This window comes from Ochotona curzoniae, unplaced genomic scaffold (assembly GCF_017591425.1).
Source record: "Ochotona curzoniae isolate NIBS_2020 unplaced genomic scaffold, NIBS_Ocur_1.0 contig_908, whole genome shotgun sequence".
Lineage (NCBI taxonomy): Eukaryota > Metazoa > Chordata > Mammalia > Lagomorpha > Ochotonidae > Ochotona > Ochotona curzoniae.
The window spans coordinates 9,423,133-9,445,353 of record NW_024466607.1 but is presented as its reverse complement, the minus strand read 5'-3'; the positions used below and the strand labels follow the sequence as shown (position 1 = coordinate 9,445,353).

The following is a 22,221-nucleotide window of genomic DNA, read 5'->3' as shown; positions in this document are numbered from 1 at the left end:
GGCCTCTTCAACTTTCTCAGGTCCAGCAATAGGAGGCTGGATAGCCAGTGGTGCTTGAACCTACTGTGCTGATATGGAATGCTGCTATTGCAAGTTGCAGCTTCACCCCTCTCCCGGGTCCCTCTGAGATCATTTGGAAGCATTCCAGGTGATATATTTTACTTTTTTTTTCTAAGTACTGATTTCTTTGAAAGGCAGAGAGAGGCCTCCCATCTGGCGGTGCACACCCGGAAGACCTGATAGGCCTTAATCCAGGTCTCTCCCCCATGTGGCAGGGACCAGCGTCCTTGGGCCATCACCTGCTGTTGCCTAGGCCCCACAGCAGCTGGGCAGGGCCAGGACTGAGACTCGGGCACACGGATCCATGATGTGGGTCGTGCGTCTTGTTTAAAGCTGCCTCTGGGGGTGGGTGCCTGCTGCGCTTGTCTGCAGGGCTCTGCAAGACGCCTATTCGGCTCACATAGCCAGGGTTACATCTGACCTCCCGTGTAGCCATGGCAGGCCTGGAAAAGCCAAGGGCAGATGGAGACAGGAGCTTCACACACTTCTGCTGTGTTATTTCAACACAAGGAACAGTGCCTGTGGACACAGGTAGACAGGCCCCAGGTTCTCAACTAGAGGACAGCGCAAAAGCTATGCAGGCTCAGAAGCAGCTGCATGGGATTTTGAGCTTGAATCTTTGGCAATGTTATCACAAGAGAAATTGGCCAGCATTCCCTGTCCCGTGTGTATGCCTTGCTGACTTGGGATAGTTCCAAGTTGTGATGATTTCTCGGGACATAACCCCCATCCCAAATCCAGGGGTGTCAGCTCCCCAGAGGTTTAGGCAACTGCACACGCGGGTTCCTTATCCCATAGCTTTGCCACTGTGCACCCTCTTGAGGGATTTCTCGTTTCCCTGCTGCCCACAGACTTCTCTGGCCAGGGGCTGCAGCCCTTGTCCAACCTTGACCTTCTACTGAGAACCAGGAGCCCTGCCTTAAGCTTTCTATAGCATTTTCCAGTCACCTGGGACCTGTGACTTCCCAATGGCGCTAGACCCTTCCTAAGCCAAGTGTCTAACTCAGCAGTAGACACATGCTAGTGGACCCTGGCTGTTCCGGTCACTGCTTCATTTTCCAAATGCCCAGAATGGCCAGGGCTTGGCCAGGGTCAGAGTCAGCAGCTGGGAACACAATCCAGGTCTCCCCTGAGACCGAGCACTTGAATCACTACCTGCTGCCTTCTGGGGTCTGCATCCGGGGTAACCGGAGTCAAGAACCACAGCCTGGGACTGGACCCAGGCACCCAGGTATAGGCTGCAAGCATCTTAACCAGTAGGAGGAACACCTGCTCCCTGCCTCTGGATCCTGAATGTCCGCATTATTCTAATCATATCACATGAGAAAATAACTTCTGTGTAGATGCCAGGCTTTCCCTAAAATAAATTCCATGTGCTACTCTGCGCTACTTTACTGGGATTAAATCGGATCAGCAGAATATGACAGACCAGGGCCCAGCATGCTGTCCAGCCCTGCCAGCACCCGTCCTCCCTCCACCTCAGCATGAGCACACTTGCCTGGCTGGTAATGAACATGGGCTCAGCTGACCTTGAGGGAAGGGTGTAACAAACGACCATGTGCACCTGCCACTCCATGGTGTACTGGCATATAACAGCAGGCATTCCTGTTAGGGAATCTGTTTTAGGACAGGAATTTCTTTCTGTGCTAGGAACCATTTCCCTCCTGAATAACCAGCTTGTTTGGCCCTGAGTGCCTTGTGAATGAGGTCACAGGGCAGGTCTCCCTGGCAGCCAGGGGGCTCAGAGCTAAACGATGATACAAGTGAGAAGGTTCTAAAGTTTCACCACGTGCTGTTCCAATATTGGTGACGCTCTCAATTCTTCTTGTCACTTTCCTTCTGACCCAGATTCACAGATGACACTTCTCCACGGTCTCACACTCTTGTGTTAGCAACATGGGATGTTAACACATTTGAAAGTCACACAAACCCGGGGGTGACAATTACTCTCCCCCACCCAGGGGGACCCTGTGACAGTAGCACCCCCAGGGTGCGTCAGGCTTTCTGTTTCCCACTCTTCAAGGTCCTGTTTGCATCTGCTGGGTCAGAAAAGGCTGCCAAGAGGCCAAGGGCAGGAGAGCACAGAGAAGAGCGGGGTGGGCGGGGAGGGCAAGGTTTGGGAGGTGCACAGAGCACTTCCGCTCATTTCTTGGTAGCTGGAGATTGGTTCCGGGGCCATTATGTGGCTACACAGGAAGCCAGGAAAGCCACTTCTGGCAGCCCCCAGCCCAGGTAACCTAATGAGGTTCTCCATGACTACATTACAGTGGGGTGAGAGGCTAGATGCTGAGTTTCATGTCTTTGCTCTACATTTCAGCTAACTGATGGTATGACCTTCTCTGTATTTTTCATCTACATGAATGGTTGATTTTGGAATTTTGACCACCTTTGCATCTTTTACTATATCTTGCTTTTTACTGCAGTATCATGTTTTCAGAACCACAATCATATTTTTTAATATTTATTTATTTATTTATTTATTTATTTATTTATTTGAAAGGCAGATATACAGAGAGGAGGAGAAACAGAGAGGAAGATCTTCCGTCTGATGATTCACTCCCCAAGTGGCTGCAACGGCTGGTGCTGTGCTGATCTGAAGCCAGGAGCCAGGAACTTCTTTCTGGGTCTCCCACGTGGGTGCAGGGTCCCAAGGCTTTGGGTCATCCTCGACTGGCACCCATGTGGGATCCTGGAGCGTTCAAGGAGAGAACCTTAACCATTATGCTAAGGCACTGGGCCCCATATTTTGTTTAAAGAAAGATAAAGTAGGGACCCAGCATGGTAGCCTAGTGGCTAAAGTCCTCGCCTTGAAAGCACCAGGATCCCATATGGGAACTGGTTCTAATCCTGGTGTCCCCACTTCCCATCCAGCTCCCTGTTTGTGGCCTCGGAAAGCAGTTGAAGATGGCCCAAAGCCTTGGGACCCTGCACCCATGTGGGAGACCCGGAAGATGCTCTTGGCTCCTGGCTTTGGATTGGCGCAGCTCCAGCCACTGCGGCTATTTGGGGAGTGAATCATCGGATGGAAGATTTTCCTCTCTGTCTCTCCTCCTCTTTGTATATTTGCCTTTTGAATAAAAATAAATAAATAAATAAAGATAAATTAAAGGGCCAGCATGGTGACATAAAAGACTCCTCCTCCTGTGGTGCTGGCACCTCATATGGGCGCTGGTTTGTATCTTGGCTGCTCCACTTCTGATGCAGCTCCCTGCTGATGGCCTGGGAGAGCAGTGGAGGACGGCCCAAGTCCTTGGAGCCCTATACCCACGTAAGAGACATGGAAGAGGCCCCTGGCTCCCAGCTTTGGCTGCTGTGGACACCTGGGGAACGAACCAGCAGACAGAAGATCTCTGTGTGTCTCTAATTTTCAAGTAAAAATAAATAATTTTTCTACCCAAAAAGATAAAATAAGACATCAGGCGGGGGGATGTTCTATGACTTAGGAAAAATGAAGACAAAGGAAAAGAAACTGGGGGAGAGCAAACAGACTTGTGTTGCTTACCTTACAGTTTCAGAAGTATTCTGGAAAGGAGGGAGAAAGCCAAGAGTCGGATCTTGCACATCTAAATCAGGAGTCAGGTGTAACTGGGTCAGGGGACTCTGGCCAGCACGAAGCTTGCTGTGAGTCTGTCCAAGGAGGCTGCAATGTGGTCCTCAGACAGGCTGTGATGAAGGCTCTACTTGCTTCTGTCCACGAGAGGGGGATTATGGGGCTGGCTTCCTGGGATGCTGGCCAGGCTGGCCAGGCTTCCACTCTCACCGGAAAGACCACTCAAGGGCCAAGGCTCAGGGCCAGCTGCAGCTATCTGGCCTCTGCTACTGAGGTCCCAGCCCCAAGGGTCTTGGAGACAAACCAAACAGAAGCCAGGACAGGAACTGAGTCAGGGGAGTGGCTTGCTTGGGGCTCGGCGTGATCCTTGGTGCCACACAGAGTGGCGGCTGTCTGTCTTACCAGGTCCTTTGAGAGGATCTCAGGAGTAGTCTGGCCTGCCCACAGGGTACAGGGACTAGCTCAGCCCTGGGGTGGGGCAGAGCTGCCAGGTGGGAGCCATCTACGGAGCCTGCCCCCAGTTCCTGCTGCTACAGGAAGACAAAGTTGCCCAGCTCCCACCCCACCCATGGGCCTAGTTCGGGAGACTTGGTGCTGGGGTTTAAATGTGGCCTCCAAAAGTCATGCTTTAAACACAGTCTTCAAACCCATGCGTGAGTGAATGGTGTGGAGAGGTAAGGGTGTGGGGCTGGTTGGGTTCAGGTGGGGTGCTGAGGGTGGGGTCCCCGGGATGGTGATGGGGATGGTGATGGTGCCTTTGCAGACTGGACCTGGCCACCTTACCCTGGAAGGCTCCCACTGGATGCTGAGCAAATGCTTCGACTGTGCTTTTCCCTGGTGCCGGAACAGGAGAGCCAGATCAAGTTGTGCTCCTTGAACAGTCACCTGCCTTGGGTGTTTTATTACAGCATCCTTGGTGATCCAGACAGGCATGGGAGAAGCTGAGATCAAGGCAGTAGGTCAGATATCCTTTTTAGGACCTGGTAGGATGGGTGGGGAGCAGAGAGGACTGGGCACAAGGGGGCCCATCACTGTAGGGGGCAAGAGGAAGTCTCAGAGTGGGAGATTTGAACACCACCCGCTGTGGGGCCTCACGTCGACCATGCGCGTGGGTGTGGGAGACTTGGTTCTCACAGTGCAGTGGCTGGGGTGGGGAGTTCTACCCGTAATTTCACTTCTTTCCACATGAGCTTCTGAGAGCTCTCTCCTCAACCCCACTCTGCCCCTAATGCCGTTTTGGTTCCTGTTATTTGGAGTCTGGAGCTAAGTCATTTGTTCGTATTTCTCCTGACTTGTGCCCGGGGCTCAGGGTGGTAGCCTGACTCCCAGGGCCACCAGGGAGTACCCACAGACGAGACAAAGACACAGGGATGGGGGTGCTGCTGGATCTCTGCCTACAACCTTTATTCATGCATAGGCTGTTTCCCTTGCCAGGCCCAGGCCACTTTGGGCCAGACAAAGGGTGGCCCACATGCAGATGGTGGTGGAAGTGCAGCCAGGGGAGGCTGGCACCGACTGGGGAGGCATAACACGCAGGGCCTCCCCCGGAGAGGCAGGACGACATGGTATGACAGGGGAACAGTTCGCTGCTCTCACTGACAGCTCTCAGTATTCGAAGGTCACGGTCTTGATCCGCAGGTACTCGTTCAGGGCGGCCTCTCCTGCAAGAACCCACACGCTGCTAGGACACACTGGGGTCTTGGCAGCTCCTCCCCCAGCAGGTATGCTTGGGTCCTGCCCACTGAACCACCACACTGATGCAACATGTGGGGAACCCCTGGCTTACCGCATTTGCAGATGGGAAACCAAAGCCTGGAGAGGTTATGTCCCTTACCCAATATGCCCAGGAGTGAGGGGCGAGGGCCAGGATTCACCGCAGGCATGAGGAGATAAGTAACTGTTCTAGAACCTCCCCTCATCAGGCTGAAGGTCTTGGCTCTGGGTCCCAGATATACCAGCCTACCTCCTGCCCCTGCCACCTCCAGGTCTAGCGACAACTGAAAATGGGGCCTTTCAGGACCCTGAATCTCATCTGTGCCTAGTGCCTTGTGCATTGTAGCTCGTGGCCAGTGTGTGTGTGACAGCTTTATGCCTCATACCCCACCCCACCCCTAGCCATGCCACCTCCAGAAACACCCCTTCCCTAAATACCACTGCCATAGCCCCCTGGGAGGGCTACTTACATGGCTCGGTTCACAGGCCTGGCTTGGGGAGGTCATAGGTCCTCTCGCTGTGAGAGGGAAGCCAGAGGTGGAGTCAGAGGTGGCTGAGAACACAGCCTGGGGACTGGTAGCACAAATTCCCCTGAATGGTGAGGACCCCAAGAAGGTAGCCTGGGAGGAGGTGACAGACAGGGACAGAGGGAGCAGGCCCACCCACAGTGGCACATGCCAGGCTTTGACGATGTAGTCTGGCTTCTTCCCCCAGCCACCCTGGGGGATCGTGCAAGGGCTTGCAAGCTGGAAGGAGGATGGGGGAAAAGTCACCATCCTTAAGTCTAGCTTTATCTTGGCTCTCCCTGGGCTCCCTGAGAGGTGTGGCTGCCCTCCCCAGGCCTCACTGCTGGTCCCATTAAGCACGTCCATCAGACCTGTGTGGCCCCAGCGACAGGACGGGCTCTAGGCCAGGGTAGCCTGGGGAAGGAGGCAGCGGGAGCTGAGCTCCACCTGCCTGGCAGGTGGGTGAGCACATGCTCAGCCTGCACATTTTGGGGACCTTCACTGGCTGCCCTGGTTACAACACCTCTACGCTGGGGACTCATTCCAGCCCATGGTTCCTGGGGCGCACTCTGCCCCCACTGCCCCCTCCCCACAAGGATGAAGTCTGAACCCTTAACTGGTACCCCAGGTTCCTCAGAGTTGGCCCCACCTGCCTCCTTCCTCTTGTCACTCCCCACCTCCTAGACCACTCCCGCCACTCTGTACAGCCCCTGCCCTTGATTCCACCTGCTAGCAGCTTGCACACTCTGTGGCCAACTCCTCCTGGGTCTCTGGACAGGTGCCATCCCTTCCAAGAGGCTGGCCTGGCTCCTAGCTCAAGTCTCCTCTGCCAGATCATGTTTCTTGCTCTCTCCCCAGCACTCTTCCCTCTCTGATTTCATTAGCACTTACTCGCTCATAGTAAGGACCAAGTTCCTGATAGTCATCTTCCCAACCTATAGCCCCGCGTTGAGACACAGGGCCTGGCATCCGTTGGCTTGGAACAGACGTTTGCTGAGTGAATAATTGAAAGCAGCCCACAGGCAGGATGGGCTTACCCAGATCTTTGCCGAATCCCGATTGTTTGAATCCTCCAAAAGGGGCGGCCACGTCGGTCTTGTTGTACGTGTTGACGAACACGGTGCCCGCCTGCAGCTTATCGCTCACATACAGAGCCTTGTTGATGTCCTTGGTGAAGACGCCGGAGGCCAGGCCGAACTCTGTGGCATTGGCCCGTGCCAGCACAGCATCTATGTCACTGGAGGAAAAAGCTAGGGAGTTCAGGGGGGCCCAGCCCCAGATCGGGGAGAGGAGGTTCACAGATACTAGCAGCCCCTTCTCGCACAGGCCGAGCTGGCCTGCTCCACACTTCCTGCCACCCAAAACCACACAGAAGAAAAACCTGCTAGGCTACAACACATCTGGGGGAGGTGAACAGAGCGTGAGAGAGAGAGGTGAGGAGGGGGAATGGAGGCAGATTCAAGACCGGGGTCACTGGGTACAGCCCCTCATTTTACAGGAGGGGATAGCAGCCCAGGGAGGGGCTGGCTAGACTTTCACTGGCCATCTGGGGGCTGGAGATTAATTGGGGTGTTTATCTGGTAGATGGCAGTCAAATTTGTTGTTCGAGAAAGACCCATACACACTCACACGCTCGCTGTTGCACGTGTGGGTAGATGGTGACACGGGGGAGCAGGGCACCACTTGTTGTTTGTTCAGTGGTGTCACTGGGACAGGGCGCAGGCCTGGACAGTAACAGCCAGGAAATCTGCCTGCACAAGATCAAATGTGGCCACGCAGTCTGGGCTCCCCACCCACTCCAGGGTAGACCTTCTCTTTGAAGCCAGTCTGGCCCTGCTCACTCGCTTCACCATGAGATACAGTGGGATGGGGTTTCTTTTGACATTCAATCCCAAGGAACCTTGCAGTTTCCTCTGTGCTTCCATTCAGAGGAGGCTGGTGCCAGGCCAGCAATACCCAGGCTACTGTGCCACACAGCCTACAGGGAGGCCCACTGGAGACCTATGCATTGCAAATAAGTCGCTGGCTGTTCCAGGCCCCGGAGAGTTTAGCAGGATGCCGTACCCATCAGCAAACCGTGAGATGATCATGACTGGCCCGAAGGACTCCTCCTTGGCTATGAACATGTGGTCCTCCACATCCGTGAAGACGGTGGGCTCGAAGAAAAAGCCTGCAGGGGATATGGAGTCCTGATGCCGGAGCACCCCACTCCCCCATGGCCTGTGTGCACTCAAAGGGTGTGAGCCTGCACAGGTGCGTGTCAGTGTGTGCAGTGGCGGGCACTCCCGGACAGCCTGCACTGCCATCCACCACGTGCTAGAGCCCTGGGCTGCATCCACACAGGGTTATGTTTTTCCCTCTACCTCCGCACCCATGCTGCCTGTGGCTCTGCCCTGCTCTGCCCTGCTCTGGCCCTGACCAGTGGACTCCACGTCCAGGCTCCCTCATCCTTCCTGTTGGGTTTGTCCAGCAGGGGGCAATCCCTGACTCACACACTGCTTCTTTCTGGGTTCCTGAAATTCTTTGCCTACTCCTGCAGGTCCCCCAGGCCATGCAGGGATGGCTCCCCACCCTTCATGGTTCCTGGGAGCTCTGCTGTCCTTCACAGGCTCCCTAGCCTGCACTGTGGACAGCTCTTTCACTATGCTTTCCCCCGATATCCCCTGAACCCCGCCTTCCATGGGGACCCTCTCCCCAGTCTCCTAGGACTCCTGGTCTGGCAGGGTAGGGAAGGGGAAGGTGGCAGGGGCAGTTGTAAACACTTTGCTGCCATTCAAGACATGCCTGTGCTTGGCTGTCCTTGGAGCTGAGTGAGGAGTAATGTCGCTTGCCAGGGAGGGGAACAGCAAATGTCCAAAAGAGTACGAACACAGGAGGAGCACAGGTGAGAGTTAAACATGGTCAGAGGGCAAGGTCGAGGGCACATCACACACAGATCACTGAAGATCAGGGGAGCAAAGGTCAGGGCTAAAGCACAGGGGACCCTGTCAAGGGTCCCAACATGGGAGGAGAGATGACTATGGCTCAGCAGGTGTAGAACCAAAGGGTAGCAGGGCTCACAAGGAGGCCACTGTGACGGTCCAGGATGTGGAGAGTGGGTACCAAGGTGGTAGGTGCAGATGGGCAGGAGAGAGATCCAGATGGGACAGGATTGGAAGCAGAGGCTCTTACAACGGCAAGAGCTTGAGGTTCCTTCTTCACTCTCCCTTGTATAGCCCCTGTGTGAGCGACCTAGCAGCGAAGGCCCTGTGCGCCCTGGGGTGGGCCAAGGAGGCAGCAAGTGGCACAAGAACTCTGCATGGCTGGGGGCACTGAGCCATTGCAGAAGGCAGGCCCCTTCGGGGAAAGTGTCCACCACGATGAGCAGGGCTCCAAGCTTGGGGCTGACCCGGAAAAGATGCAGATGGAATTTCTACAAAAAAGCAGCAGCTGAGAAGTTAGAGCCAAAGAAATGGCAGGAAAATCATGAAGTCACATGTCACAGATCTACCTGTGACAAGAATTTCAAGAGTGTAGGGATGTTCACAGCAGAGCTGAGATCAGGGCAACTCAGGTTAGAGCCAGCACTGAACACTGCTTTCCGTGCTGGCATCCATGCGCCACTAATCCCCTACTTGTGTCTGGCAAGTGTCCAAACTGCCCAGGTCCACCCTACCCAAAGTCCCCTGACTGTGTGGGCACCTGGCCACAGAGCCAGGCCCAAGGGATACAGTCCTGTGACTGACCTGGCCGGGGGACTTGACTGCCCCCGCACACCAGGGTGGCGCCTTCCTTCACGCCACGCTGGCAGTACTCCAGCAGCTTTTTCAGGTGAGCCTGGTGGTTCTGTGGCCCATGGTTGGTGGCCCTGTCCAGAGGGTCACCGATCTTCATCTTCCCCACCTCTTCCACCTGCAGGAAGGTGCTCCAGTCAGAAATGGCTCAGATGTTATGTGGGTGCCGACAACAGTTGCACCCTGCCCATCCCCTTCCCCAGGCAAGGAATTTCACTTGCTGAATGCAAGTTCCCATGGCCCCCCCAAAGCCAGGCTCCAAACCCTCCTTCCAGGCTGGACTCCAATGTCTCCTGCATGCAAAGTTACTAAAGCCTCCCAGAGGGACACAGGCTAGGGACGAGGGGCAGGGGTGTGGGAGAGTGGAGATAGGGGTGAGTGTGTGTGGGTGGTGAGGGAGGAAGTGGGCTCAGCACAGTCAGGCTTGCCCTGCTCCTGCCCATCAGGTCCACCTGCCAAGAAGCTAAAAGAATTGTGTGGGGGTCGGCGCTGTGGCACAGTGGTTGAGTTGCCACTTGTGACACTAGCCAGCATCCTTGATCAGAGCACCAGCTCATCACATAGATTCATACACGATTGTGGTGGGACTCCCAGCAGCAGCAGTGAAAGCTTAGCAGCTTCTGGGTATCCACAAAAGCATGGTTTCCAGCACGTTCTGTTAGCCAGAACAAGTCACAGGCCGGCCCAGATTCAATGGCAAAAGTGATCACAAGCTGTTGTAAAAAGTTCTTTGTCCCCTTTGTCCCCCACCACCACTGCAAAGATCCTGGTCTTCTCTGAGACTTTCATTCCAAGAGCCATGCCACCCTACCCTTGCCACACAGCGCAGCTGAGCTCAGGGCTGTGGGGTGTGCCCGCCCACATCTACTGGGACTCAATTCTCTGGGACTTGGAGGGCATCCTTTTGTGGCATCACATGGCTGGTAGTCTGGGCTGTGCCACCTGTGGTCTTTCCCACAGTTTCCTAATGGGTGTGTGGCGTCTGGGGGAGGGAGAGGCATTCCCCTCTCTGGTTTTGTATTATAGAAATGCCAAGCTAGAGTTGCCAGCTTGTATCCCCTCCCCTTGCCAAGGCTGCAGGTGGCTGCTGCAGGTGCTCCTAAGTGGGGCCTGGGAAGATTCCTTTGTGCCTGAGGCCAGGCTCACTAAGTGAGCTGACACAGAAAGCAGGAGATGGCCAGTGGCCATGGGTGAGGGACAGTCTCTGACGACCACTGTCCACACCCAGCCCCTGCATGGTCCACAGACAAAAGCTGCCTGACCTGGGCATGAAGCTGGCCTCCTGGCCCCAGGCTGCAGCTTTCTGGAGTACCTCACCCTGTGGGTATCCTGTCTGTGATCAGGATAGGGCTGGTCTTGCCCTGAGGCCGCATTGATAGTCCCATTGTCCCCATCTTCTGCTGACCCCTTCCACCTCGCAAGCCACACCTGAGAGCTCCTGGCTCCTGTCTGAGGCTCCTCTTCCAGAAAGCCCACTGAGACCTCAGGGTTGTGTTCATCCCAGCACAGGGTTGCTACTCTTGCTGAACCAGGGGAGACTTAGTACAGCACGCCTCCCAAAACCCCCAACCCAGGTCATGGTGACCCCCTGAGGCTTGTCTCCCCTCCTTAAACCCCACCAGCCCCTGCTGCTGCCCCAGTGCCCCAGTACTCCGTGCGCAGTCAGAACTTACCACCTTCTGCACGAACTGGTCGTGAATGGAGTCCTCCACGAAGAGCCGACCTGCAGCGATGCAGTTCTCGCCCTTGTTGAAGAACACGGAACTCATGCCCTGCAAGCAACAGGCCTTCATGAAGGTCACGGCTCTTCCAGGGGCTCCAGCTGCCAGCTCCTGGCCAGCACCCAAAACCCCTGCCGGAAGGGAAGAGAAGGTATCCTAGGTCCTGCCCTTCCCCTGAGGCCAGCCCCATTGGCACAGGACACACCCTGCTCAATCCCTGGTCACCTAGAGAGGAGAGGTGACCAGGAGGGAAGAGGTCGAGACACAAGGCCAGCAGCGAGGAGCGGCTATGGAGCCCTAACCCTGGTCACTGGTGGGCAAGGTCACGCTCCATGTTGTACAGAATGGAGAAGAGGAAATGGCATGCCTGGGCCCTCTCTGAACACTCAGTAGGCTCGCTGGGTGGCCAGGGAGATGCCGATCCTGCTACACTCTTGGGAGCTGATGAGAGAGGTGCCTGTCAGTGTGGGGGCATGCAGCAGGCATTGGGGAGATAATGGAACACAAGTGGGCAGCCTCAGGAGGAAGGGGAGGTGGGTTGCCCTGGCCTGAGGAAGTTCCTGGTAGGAGTTCAGCGGAAAGAACCTCAGAGGCCCCAAGGGCACCTGCTTCGGGGATTAGGCATTGCCAGAATAGGTCCACAGCAAGGCCCATGCTTCCAGCTGGCATGAGCCTTGGCACCAGGGCCAAGATCCTGCGCCTGGCAGTGAACAAGGCCCTGGCCTCTGTCAGCTTCCCCAAAGAAAGGCCGGATTCCCTCTCACATCCATGCTAGGGTGTCATGTCAAACTTCAGAGGTGTGAAACTTAGTTGGGAGTTTGGGGGCATCCTGGAGCCCCTGGCAAAATATGGCCCCTATCTAAGTCCAACCTCTTACTGTCTCAGCCCCCACCTCAAACCCCACTGTCCCTAGCCTTCCTGGCTGTGTCCCCTGTGCCTCCTCATGCCCGCCCTCCCTCCCCCGCAATCTGCCCCCATCTGCCCCCAAGCCTCCACCCCCATCCAAGCCCCTCACCATCTGCACAGCCTTGCCGAGGTCACAGTCAGCAAAAATGATGAGCGGCGACTTCCCGCCCAGCTCCAGTGAGACTTTCTTCACGTTGCTCACGGCACAGCTGAAAAGCACAGGGCATGGAGTGGCCAGAGCTCAGAATGCCAGGAGCACAGGGGCTCCCAGACAGAGAGGCCCCCGGGTGGACCTGAGCAGGCTGTGCTCCACAGAGCAAGGCCAGCCCAGCGCCTCTCCACCCGACCCCCCAGCCCTCCCTGCGCGTCCATGCCTCCCCATGGTTCTGACAGTGCCTGCCCAGGTTGTACACGACCTTCCACCTGCTATGCCTTCAGCTGTTTGCTTCCTTTGGGGCTTCCTTCTCAGAGGCTCCTCTGCTGGTACCCAGGAGCCAACCCCCAGGCCCCACACCTTCTAGCACTCCTCTCCCAGTTGTCCCACCTCACATCAGATCATGAGCTTCCTCCAGTGTGGCTGCGTGGTGCATTGGACCCTCCCATACCCCAGGGCTTGGCACAGCTCTGGGCATATAGCTGGTGCTCCATAAATGCACAATTCAGTCAGAACCAGAGCAACCGCCCAGCTGGGGCAGCTGCAATGGCCCCAAGTGGTTTCCTGACTTGGCCTGCCGGGGGCAGGGGCATAGAGGTCAGGTGCCTGTCACATTCATGGGCTTCAGCGGTACTATAGCAGGGGTCCAGCTTGGGCAGAATGGGGCTCTTTGCCTAGCATCAATTTGGGAGAGGGTCTCCCTCTCTTAGATGCCACCCACCAGCGAACCACTTGGGGTCCTGGGAAAACCCACGGAGCCATGCAGGGACTTTGCCACTTAGAGCCTCCTTCTAGGCCATTCCAAGGCTGTCATGTCCTCAGCCCTCCTTCTGGGCTTGACAAAGGTGTGCTACAACCTGTGCATCGCAGTGGGAGGGAAGGGGCAGCCCTGGAATCAGGACTAAAGTTACGGCCACTTGCACTTGGCAGCACTGCCCCTGACCTGTTGGGCAGTGCTGCCCCTGACCTGTCGGGCAGCATGTGGAGGTATGCCGTGCTCCCCACCAGCCCTGCCTATTGCATTAGCCGCCTGCAGTGTCAGCCTCTACCAGCCTGAGTGGTGCAACCCACCAGCTACAGTGGCAGCAGCTCCTGAACCAAGGCGGTAGGTGTGTGGGTGGGGGAGTTCCAGGGAGACCCCAATGGTCAGCATAAGTACTGTGCCCACTGAGAGGTGTCAGGTGTACTCAGCCAGCTTGCAGAGGGCACATAGGGCTGGGAACAGGGCCTTGCCAGGCAGAGGGGCCTTTGGTGGGGTAGAGTGGAGTGTGAGGGATGGGGAGGACCATGATGAGTCGGGAGCTGCAAGGAAGTCTTGCTTCAAATGGCCAGCATCGTCCGGCAGTATCTGGGTTGTCCTGTGGGTGACCCTAAGCAGAGGCAGTGACCATGGTCACGTGTTCCCAGCTCAGCAAAGCCCTGGTTTGCCAGCTTGCACCTGCCACATAAAAGTGCTGATGCCAAAAAGTCAGCCCTGGTAATGCTGCTGGGTGGGGCTAGGCTGGGGCTCCGCCCCTGGCGGGGACGACAGCTGCTTGCTCTCGGAGGGCCTGCCCTCTGCTGGCCAGAACTTCGGAGCCTGTCCAAGAGCTTCCAGTGGAGCTGGTTGGGGTACGGAGGCCTGGGTATGGGCCAGGTCCTGGGTGAATTGTGGCACACCCAGTGCCATGTGCCCACTGAGTGGGAGGCTGCAGTGTAAGGAATAAGTGGTGAGAGATCGTCTGGCTCATCCCACCACACAGATGGAATGAAGCCTCAGATCCCAGCTGGGAAGCCGTGGACACTGTGCTTGCAGCCACTCCAAAGAAGTGCAAAGAAACAGGTGCCATTACTCCTAACGCCAACAGGCCTCCGAGTCGGTTCCAGCAGTTCCAGAAACCCTGCAGGAGGTCAACTCCTGGAGGATAAGCACATTAGTACACACATCCTTACGTCAGCCAACTCCAGGTGACTTACAATGCCTAATACAATAGAAGTGCCCTGAAAATAGCTGTTACATTACATGGGGCTTCAGAAAGTCTGCGGGAAGTGGAATTGAAGCACTCCTTGAGTTTGGTACAAGGAGTTGTTTAAGTGCATGCACTTTTTTAGGACACACATTTGCCACGAGCTTTTTGAAGACCCCACATATTGTCCAGGGGATGATGATGAGAAAGTATTCAGCACAGACACAGTTTGCCAAAATATTGTTGAGCTGCACTTGGCTGAATCCCTGATTGCAGAGCGTGCAGTTAAAGGGGACTGATGGCAACAGATTTTACTCAGCCCAATTAATCAAAAAATGTCAGGGTCGGCACTGTAGTAGAGCAGGTTAAGCTGCTGCTGAGTGCTCTCAGAGAGTCCCACCTGCTCTGCTCGCCAACCAGCTCTCGGCTGATACACCTGGGAAGCTGGCCGAAGGTGGCCCATCAGATGGTTGGCCACCTGCAACCCATGTGGGAAACCGGGATGGGGATCTTGGCTTCTGGCTCCCAGCACTAGCCACTGCAGCCACTTGGAAAACGGACCAACAGAAGGAAGATCTTTCACTCTCTCTCCCTCTCTCTGTCCCTTGCCTTTCAGATCAAAAACTCCTTCTTTTAAAATTAACACTTCAACTTGCCATCCGCACAAACAAAATGATCCATGAGGCATTTTACTTTTCTGTATGTGCTAAGACTTTGAAGCAGCACGTATTTTATATTCACAGCACTCTTCAGTTCAAAGCAGCCCCATTTCAAGTGCCCAGTGGCCCTGGGGCTGGTGGCCCTGTACTAGTTAGCATAGTGCTAGTATCAGCGGGCAGAGTGGATCACGGCCGCTCCCCTCAACCCAAGCCAAGGGCTTTGGTCAGAAGACTGGCCCCACAGAACTAGCAGGTATACCACCCAGATCTTGTGGATTCCACGGCTGGTGGCCTTGGCACCCGTGTCCCCACAGCCACTGACCTTTTCATGATGTGTTTTCCCACCTCCGTTGAACCTGTGAACCCGATCTTCCTCACGTCAGGATGGTCCGCGAGTCTCTGGCCGACCAGTGAGCCTGTGGGTGGGAGTGCAGGTGGAGGTGAGCGGGGTGCTCAGGGCAGCCTCCCAGGGGCTGGGAGAGCCACAAGCCAGGCCATGGCTCTCTCGCTTGCTCTCCCACATTCCCTGAGCGCCTGCAGCCCTCCATGCCTGGGGTTCCGTGCGCCTAGAACTGAATTGAGAACCCTGAAAGTTCAAATGTTAAAGTCCTTATGTCAAGTATATCATACGCAATGGCCTTGGACCTGGAACCATCACAGACCTAATGGAGTTGAGATGCAGTCACTGGGATGGGCCCTAAGGCACTCTGAGAGGTCTCCTTGTTGAGCACACAGGCACACCTGGGGGGACTCGGGCAGCCCCAGCAAGCACTGGGCTGCCTGCAAGGAAACGCAGGAGGTTTAAGGAAGCAGCTCTGACTGTCCCTTCTCGTCTCCTGTTCTCTCGGCTGGTGACCCTGAAGGCATCTCATCCTGAGGCCAAGGTCATGCAGCCTTTCAGCTCTGCTGGGTGCTGCCCTATGAGAGTCCCAAGGATGCTTGACTGGGTCCCTGGAGCCAAAGACACCCGAGGCATTGGGGAGTGCACAAGGCTAGCCTGGGTGGGAGCCAGCAAGGGGAGCCCAGCCCACGCTACTCCGGCCACTCCTCCCTGGGGTGTTGGGCTCCTGGGCCTGTCCCACACCCCAGGGCCTCCCATCATGCCCCCATCTGGCACTTTCTCTGCCTCCCTCTGTTTCCATTTAGCATGGCTGCCCTGACTCTGCTGTGCCCTCTCTGCCACAGGTTCAGCTGCTCCTTGAGACCCTACTCAGCATGCCTCGCCCTTCCCTTCCTGGCTTCTGACCTCTGTGACCCGCATGCTCTGCTCCTCCAGTACCCTGGCTCTACCTTCCCAGTCCACACAGCCTCCTAGGCTGACCTCAGGCCGGCCAGGCATACCTCCCACTAAATCTGTTTTTGCAGCCAGGCTCCTTGGAACCCACATCCAAGTGTCACCCGCTCCCGACTGGGCGCCTGCACTTGCACGTCTCAGGGCTTCTCAAGTTCAAGATGCTGAAAACTGAGCTCTCCTGTTCCACACGAAGCCTGCCCCTCCTCCCTCCTTGGCCTCTCCACTCCAGTAAACGTCTGCCTGTGGTCAGTCTGGTCCAGCCGAGATCCAGGAGTCACACTGGATCACGTCCTGGGGTTCTTCCACCTGCCCGCTCCCTTCTCTATTACTGTCCTGCCTCCCAGCTTGTTCAGGTGCACCCGTGAAGGCTTTGGCTTAGCAGGGCTGGCATGAAACACCCCCTGCCCCATATAGTTAATACACAACCAGTTATCTTGCTTCTAACCCCATTCCACATACTCTGTTCAGTTGCCACTTGGTTAACAACGTGTCTTGCAAAGGTCAGGTATCCTAAACACACAAATTCCCAATGCTATCAGTAGGGGTCAGTGTTGAGCCCCTGTTGGGGAGGCCTGCATTCTACAGCAGAGCGCTGGTTCGAGTCCTGGCTGTTCCACTTCCCATCCAGCTCCTTGCTAATGCTCTGAGATAGCAGTGGAAGAAGGCTCATGGGTTCGGGCTCTTGCACCCACGTGGGAGACCCAAATGAAGTTCCAGGTTCCTGGCTTCAGCCTGTCTCAGCTCTAGGTATTAAGGCAATTTGGGTAGTGATTAGCAGGTGCCAAGATGTCTCTGTCTCTTCTCTCTGTTGCTCTGCCTTTCAAATACATAAACCTAAAAAACAACCTCAAAAACAAACAGCTAACTGAAAACTGAATAAGAGACTCCTGACCAAAGATGGCAAGACAGCAAACCAAAGACACTCCACCCAGATCTGCAGAGGCCCTGGCCCATGTACCGCACAATGCAGGTCGGTCTTACCTTAGCCCACACAATCCCCTCCTAGTAATTCTGTCTGATTACTGAGCTGACAGGATTAAGTGCTGCCAACCCGTGTTCTCTATTATTTGGGGAACAATGACAAAGGAAGAAAGAGTCCACGTGTATTCAGTACAAACTCTTTTTTTTCTAAATATTTTTGACCTGCAATCGACTGAAATAGCAGAGGCAGAAGTCATGAACCAAGAGGGCTGACCCCTGTTAAACCCCCCAAATGCTCCAATTCTAGAATGTTCTATGAGTAAATTCTCTCAAACACCCAAGCATAGACAATGTCCAAAGTAACTGAGTCAGGGCACATATATGCACAAACCAGTGCAGGGCACTTCGGGAAGGTGTCTGAAGGAGACACGCTTCAGGAAGCAGCTATTTTTCACCCAGGGAGGCGACCCCCTTGGCCACAGATCAGCCACTTGGGATGGCCACTCAGCTCCCACAAGGCTGTGCTACCCAGCAGGCCCTGCTTTGGCCACGTGCATCCCTGGCTGGAGCCCTCGCCCTGCTCCCACCCATAGCCTCACCAGACCCTGGGAGGACGTTGACCACGCCCTTGGGAATGCCGGCCTTCAGGGTCAGCTCTGCGAACTTCAGGGCTGTGAGTGGTGTCACCTGAAAGGACAGGAGAGATGGTTAGGGGAGGTGGGGTCCATGCGTCCTGCCCATCCTCCTTGGTCAGCAGTGCTTACGGCAACCAACCACAAGGGGGCGCCAGCCCAGAATGCTTCCACCTGCAGCTCCAGGTGGGAGTGAGGTCGGCCCACCTCAGGGTGCCCTAGTCTCTCCTTGTGACAGGACTCTGGCCCCTCAGCCAGACCCAGACCCTCTCCTGCACGGGGCTAGGCTCTCAAGGAGCAGGAATACCTGGCCAGGCCTCCAGCTTATGTTGTCCAGCCTCCATCTTCCTTGCAGACAAAACAGCTTCCCTATCAGCCTGTGCTCCAGGCAGCACCTCTACCTGCTCTGAGCAGCCGGGGTGGGTCGAGGCTCCTCCCTCGCAGTGTCCGCTGCCTCACGCCCATATGTCCTACCAGGGCTGCCTCCACGCACCTGTGCTGGCTTGATCACCACCGTGTTGCCTGCAGCCAGACAGGCAGCCGTCTTCCAGGAGAGCATCATCAGGGGGTAGTTCCAGGGAATGACGATGCCGCAGACCCTGCCGTGCGAGAGAAGCCGGGCTCGGCGCCCCCTCTCTTCCAGGGCCCGGCTTCTCTCGTGCACGGCAGCTCCTGCCAGCCCCCTCCTCTCCCACTCTCCAGGCCCCAGCAAGAGGCTGTTCACAGAGACCTCTTCCACAGGGTCAAGGGGCAGACCGCCTACTGGCGCCATCTGGTGGCGAGAGGAGGCACATGCTGGCCGGTTTGCAGGTTGGGCTGCTCTTAGGTTCAATCCTTCACCCCAACTGATGGGGCAGGATTGTGGGACTTAAAGAAACTTCTCCAGTTGCCCCTCAGTGCCCAGCCCAGAGCAAGTACTTCACAAACAACTGGACCAGCTGGACAATGAAATGTCCTGGGGAGAGGTCACCCAGCCCTGGGGTCTGGGCAGGAGACTCACCCAACAGGCTCCTTCCTGGTCAAGGTCAAATTGCGGTTGGGTCTGGCGTGGTTGATGGGGATGGTGGAGCCCTGGAAGAAGCACAGGGTAGGCCATTTGCGGGGTGTCCTGACCACACACACACACACACACGGGAGCCAGCAGGAAGTGAGTCAGGGACAATCTGAGCTCTCATTCCTACAGAGGTGCCACGTATCTGCTGTCATGATGACTTGGGGAGGGGGGCAAGGTCTGTGGGCTGACAAAAACCATGGCAGTCCTCAGCCAGCAGACCACACTCTCCCAGTAGTGGCAGAATATAACTAGAGACAGCCAGGACTCTGTGCCAGCTGCATCTGGGAGACAGAAGGGGCCTGGCACGGAGCAGAGTGAGGCCTGCAGTCTGCAGGGACCTCCGTCCTGCCGAGGCCAGGGGGGCTGGGGGCAGGGTCTTCCCTGGCTGGCTATCCCTGCGAGACTCCTGGCATAGCAGCCAGTCAGGAACCCCCCGTTTGCGCCCCCACGTCCCAATCCTGTGAAGCTACAAGTTCAGGAGCAGGTGCTGCCTCAGGGCACACCACGGCCAATGCCCACCTGGATCTTGTCGCACCAGCCTGCGAAGTAGCGGAAGGTCTGGATGGACATGCCCACGTGGGTTTTGAGCGCCAGCGTGTAGACAGCGCCAGCATCCAGGGCCTCGATGGTGGCTAGCTCCTCCTGGTGCTGCTCCATGAGGTCGGCCAACCTGGATGGGGTGGGAAGGAGGAGGGGGCAGAAGGGGCTGAAGTGTGCCAGGGGGCCTGCCCTCTACCCCAGGGCTGCCCACCCAGGGCTGTGAGTAAGGGGTGTCCACTGCCCTGGGTAGGTGTGTGGACATTGCCCCACACCCTGTCCCTCCTCCTGCTGTCTCTTTCTTATTCTTCCCAAAGCATCTGTGGGTTCAGTTTCAGAGATGGTTCTGCCCAGGCCTGTGCCCACGTGTTGCTGCTGGTCACAGCATGACCATGGGCCCAGGAGATCACCGGGGCTGAGTCCATTCAACCAATAGTTCAGTCTGGGGGGGGCAGCGCACACACTTCATGGCTGGCATCTCAGGGATATAGAGGTGGCCCCCACTTGTGCTAGGGGAGGAAATTATTTATTTGAGAAGCAGAGGGAGAGCTCCAACCAAATCCCTGCCATGGCTGGGGCTGGAACCGATCTCCCACGCAGGTATCAGGGGCTCCATGCCTTCAGCCAGCCCCACCGCCTTCGTGGGTTTGCATCAGCAGGAAGTGGAGTGGGGAGCCACACCAAGGCAATGTGCTCTCCAACAGGATGAGAGTGGGATCTGGCACTCCCAGCTCCAGCACATCCGGGGCCACATGGGGGAGCCCTAGGCTCACGCCTGCTGAGTGAAACCATGAAGTTAACTTGGCAAGTACAAAATGAGAGGCAGAGTCAGGCTTGTGCCAATGCCTGGGTCAACAGGGCAGGTGTGTGTCGCTGTTGGAGACACCTTTGAGGCCAGCCCTGACAACTGCATCAGAAGCAGGGATAGATGAGCTGGCTCCCCATTAGGCAGACAGGACCCGTCAGCTCCACTGTCTGCCGGCACCAACCTCAAGTTCTTGTGCGCATGTCCGATGAGTTTTGAATAGTCTAATTCAGTGCACACGTAGCCACTGAGAGGCAGGCAGCTCTGCATGCCTGCAGAGCCTGGGGTACAGGTGCCACCTGCCGCTTGCTGCTCCCAGGCACATGCTGGGACTGTCCTTGGGGGTGCACAGACATGGAAGGACCCTGCTGTGCTGCTGAGCAGAGAAACTGAGGCAGGGAAGCCCCCAATTCCCTCCTACCGTGGTGAGACTCCGCTTCCCTGCCGCTCTGCCCCAGCACCACCCTGTTTGGCTTCCTGTGCACGAACACCTTTTGTGGTCACACACACACAGCAGCTTCCAAAAACTTCATGCAAGTTTTGTAGCATGAAGAAAGTATCCATGGATTCCAGCAGTATTAGTTTTTGGTACTAAAACATCTTGAACTCGAGATCTGGAGAGGGAGCGCCCAGCCCCACGATCACTTCTCAAATGCCTACTGTGGCTGGAGCCAGAGTCGGGGCCTGAGAACTAGACCAAAGTGTAACACATGCGTAGCAGGAATCCGGCTCCTGGAGCCACTCACTGCTGCCTCCGGCGACGCCATTAGCACGAGACTAGAATCGAGAGGTGCTCTTGGCGGGATGTGGACATCTTAGCCAGGCTGCTAACTGCTGGTCAGATGCCCACCTTGGCATATCTCTTAGACTCATTTTCCATTATCCTCTCTGTTTTTCCTACACGAGTCCTGCCCTTCGCAGTGTCACCTGAGCATGATGTGGCCAAGTCATCACTCCTATTCCCAGAACATGGCTCCAGGTGGCCCCAGGGGGCTGCGGCATGGGGCTGTGCCATCACCTGCTGGGTTAGCCCCATCCCTGCTCCCAGGGACAAGAGAGCTTCCTCCAAGGGGCAGGGACCCTTATGACAGACATCAGGGGATCCCAAGATGGGTGGGGTAAATGTAATGACAACACTAGTCATCAGATGGCAGCATAACACCTCAAAATGTTGCTTTTGTCCCATCACGGGCACTCAATCAGGGCCAGCCCCAGCTACTACTGGCATGTGCATTTGCAACACAGCCAGATGGGCCTGGTCCCCCAGGGCTCAAGGGGTTGTGGTACAAGCCTGCACCTTCCTGAGACTCGTGGGTTCTCCAAGGAGTCTGGAAGCTGTGCAATGCTGAGTGCACCTGACGGTCCCAGCCCCAGGGCTCTACTCCTATAGCCCCCACTTCTCAAGGCCCCTCTGCTAAGGAGCTGTGGGAGTTCTGGGCTGGGATCACCTCCCCTTCCCATCTGGCCTCAGTCCCAGGATCTGCCCAGGGGCCACTCCTTCCAGCAGGGTCTCCGGGAAAAGCAGCTTTGCCAGAGGCTCTGTCCCACCCCCAGCTGCAGGTGGGTGCAGGCTGACAGGTGGAAGTTGGGCTCTTACCTGTACAGGAGCCGACCCCGGTCCCGAGCGCTGATCTTGCCCCACAGTCCGTTTTCAAAAGCGTCCTTCGCTGCTGCCACGGCCTTATCGACATCACTGAGCTGGGCCAGGGACACCTGGCAGATGACCTGCAGCAGCAGGCGAGCTGTGATCACCCATCCTGGTCTGTGCACCCACGCCCCCTCTCCCTTCACAACCTCACCCCGAGGCCCCGCGCCGACTGCTGGCTACATGGGCAAGTCTTAGAGGGGCTGTGTGGTCTCTGGGGACCCCAGAGATGAAGGCAAGAGGACTTTAGGGAAGGAACTGGCTGTAGTTCTGCCAGTTCAACCATCTCACCGTGTCCCCCTCCCCCTCAGCAGAATGAGGCTGCAGCAATGACAGGGCTGGGGA

The 22,221-nt window shown here is 56.3% G+C and overlaps 1 protein-coding gene across 2 annotated transcripts in view; it reads right to left on the bottom strand.

The window, feature by feature from the left end:
- Positions 1 to 4,999: 4,999 nt before the first annotated feature.
- The window catches only part of ALDH1L1 (aldehyde dehydrogenase 1 family member L1), a 31,023-nt gene continuing 13,801 nt past the window's right edge, over positions 5,000 to 22,221 (bottom strand). For both annotated transcript variants that reach the window (XM_040995325.1, XM_040995326.1), the window contains 12 exons: positions 21,829 to 21,956; positions 19,409 to 19,559; positions 18,836 to 18,906; positions 18,329 to 18,434; positions 17,803 to 17,890; positions 15,311 to 15,404; positions 12,339 to 12,438; positions 11,276 to 11,374; positions 9,555 to 9,720; positions 7,894 to 7,999; positions 6,867 to 7,066; positions 5,000 to 5,271 (listed from right to left, as the gene is read on the bottom strand). In XM_040995325.1, the coding sequence (XP_040851259.1) occupies positions 5,216 to 5,271; positions 6,867 to 7,066; positions 7,894 to 7,999; positions 9,555 to 9,720; positions 11,276 to 11,374; positions 12,339 to 12,438; positions 15,311 to 15,404; positions 17,803 to 17,890; positions 18,329 to 18,434; positions 18,836 to 18,906; positions 19,409 to 19,559; positions 21,829 to 21,956 (1,365 nt within the window). In that variant the 3' untranslated portion in view covers positions 5,000 to 5,215. The remainder of the gene's footprint in view (positions 5,272 to 6,866; positions 7,067 to 7,893; positions 8,000 to 9,554; positions 9,721 to 11,275; positions 11,375 to 12,338; positions 12,439 to 15,310; positions 15,405 to 17,802; positions 17,891 to 18,328; positions 18,435 to 18,835; positions 18,907 to 19,408; positions 19,560 to 21,828; positions 21,957 to 22,221) is intronic.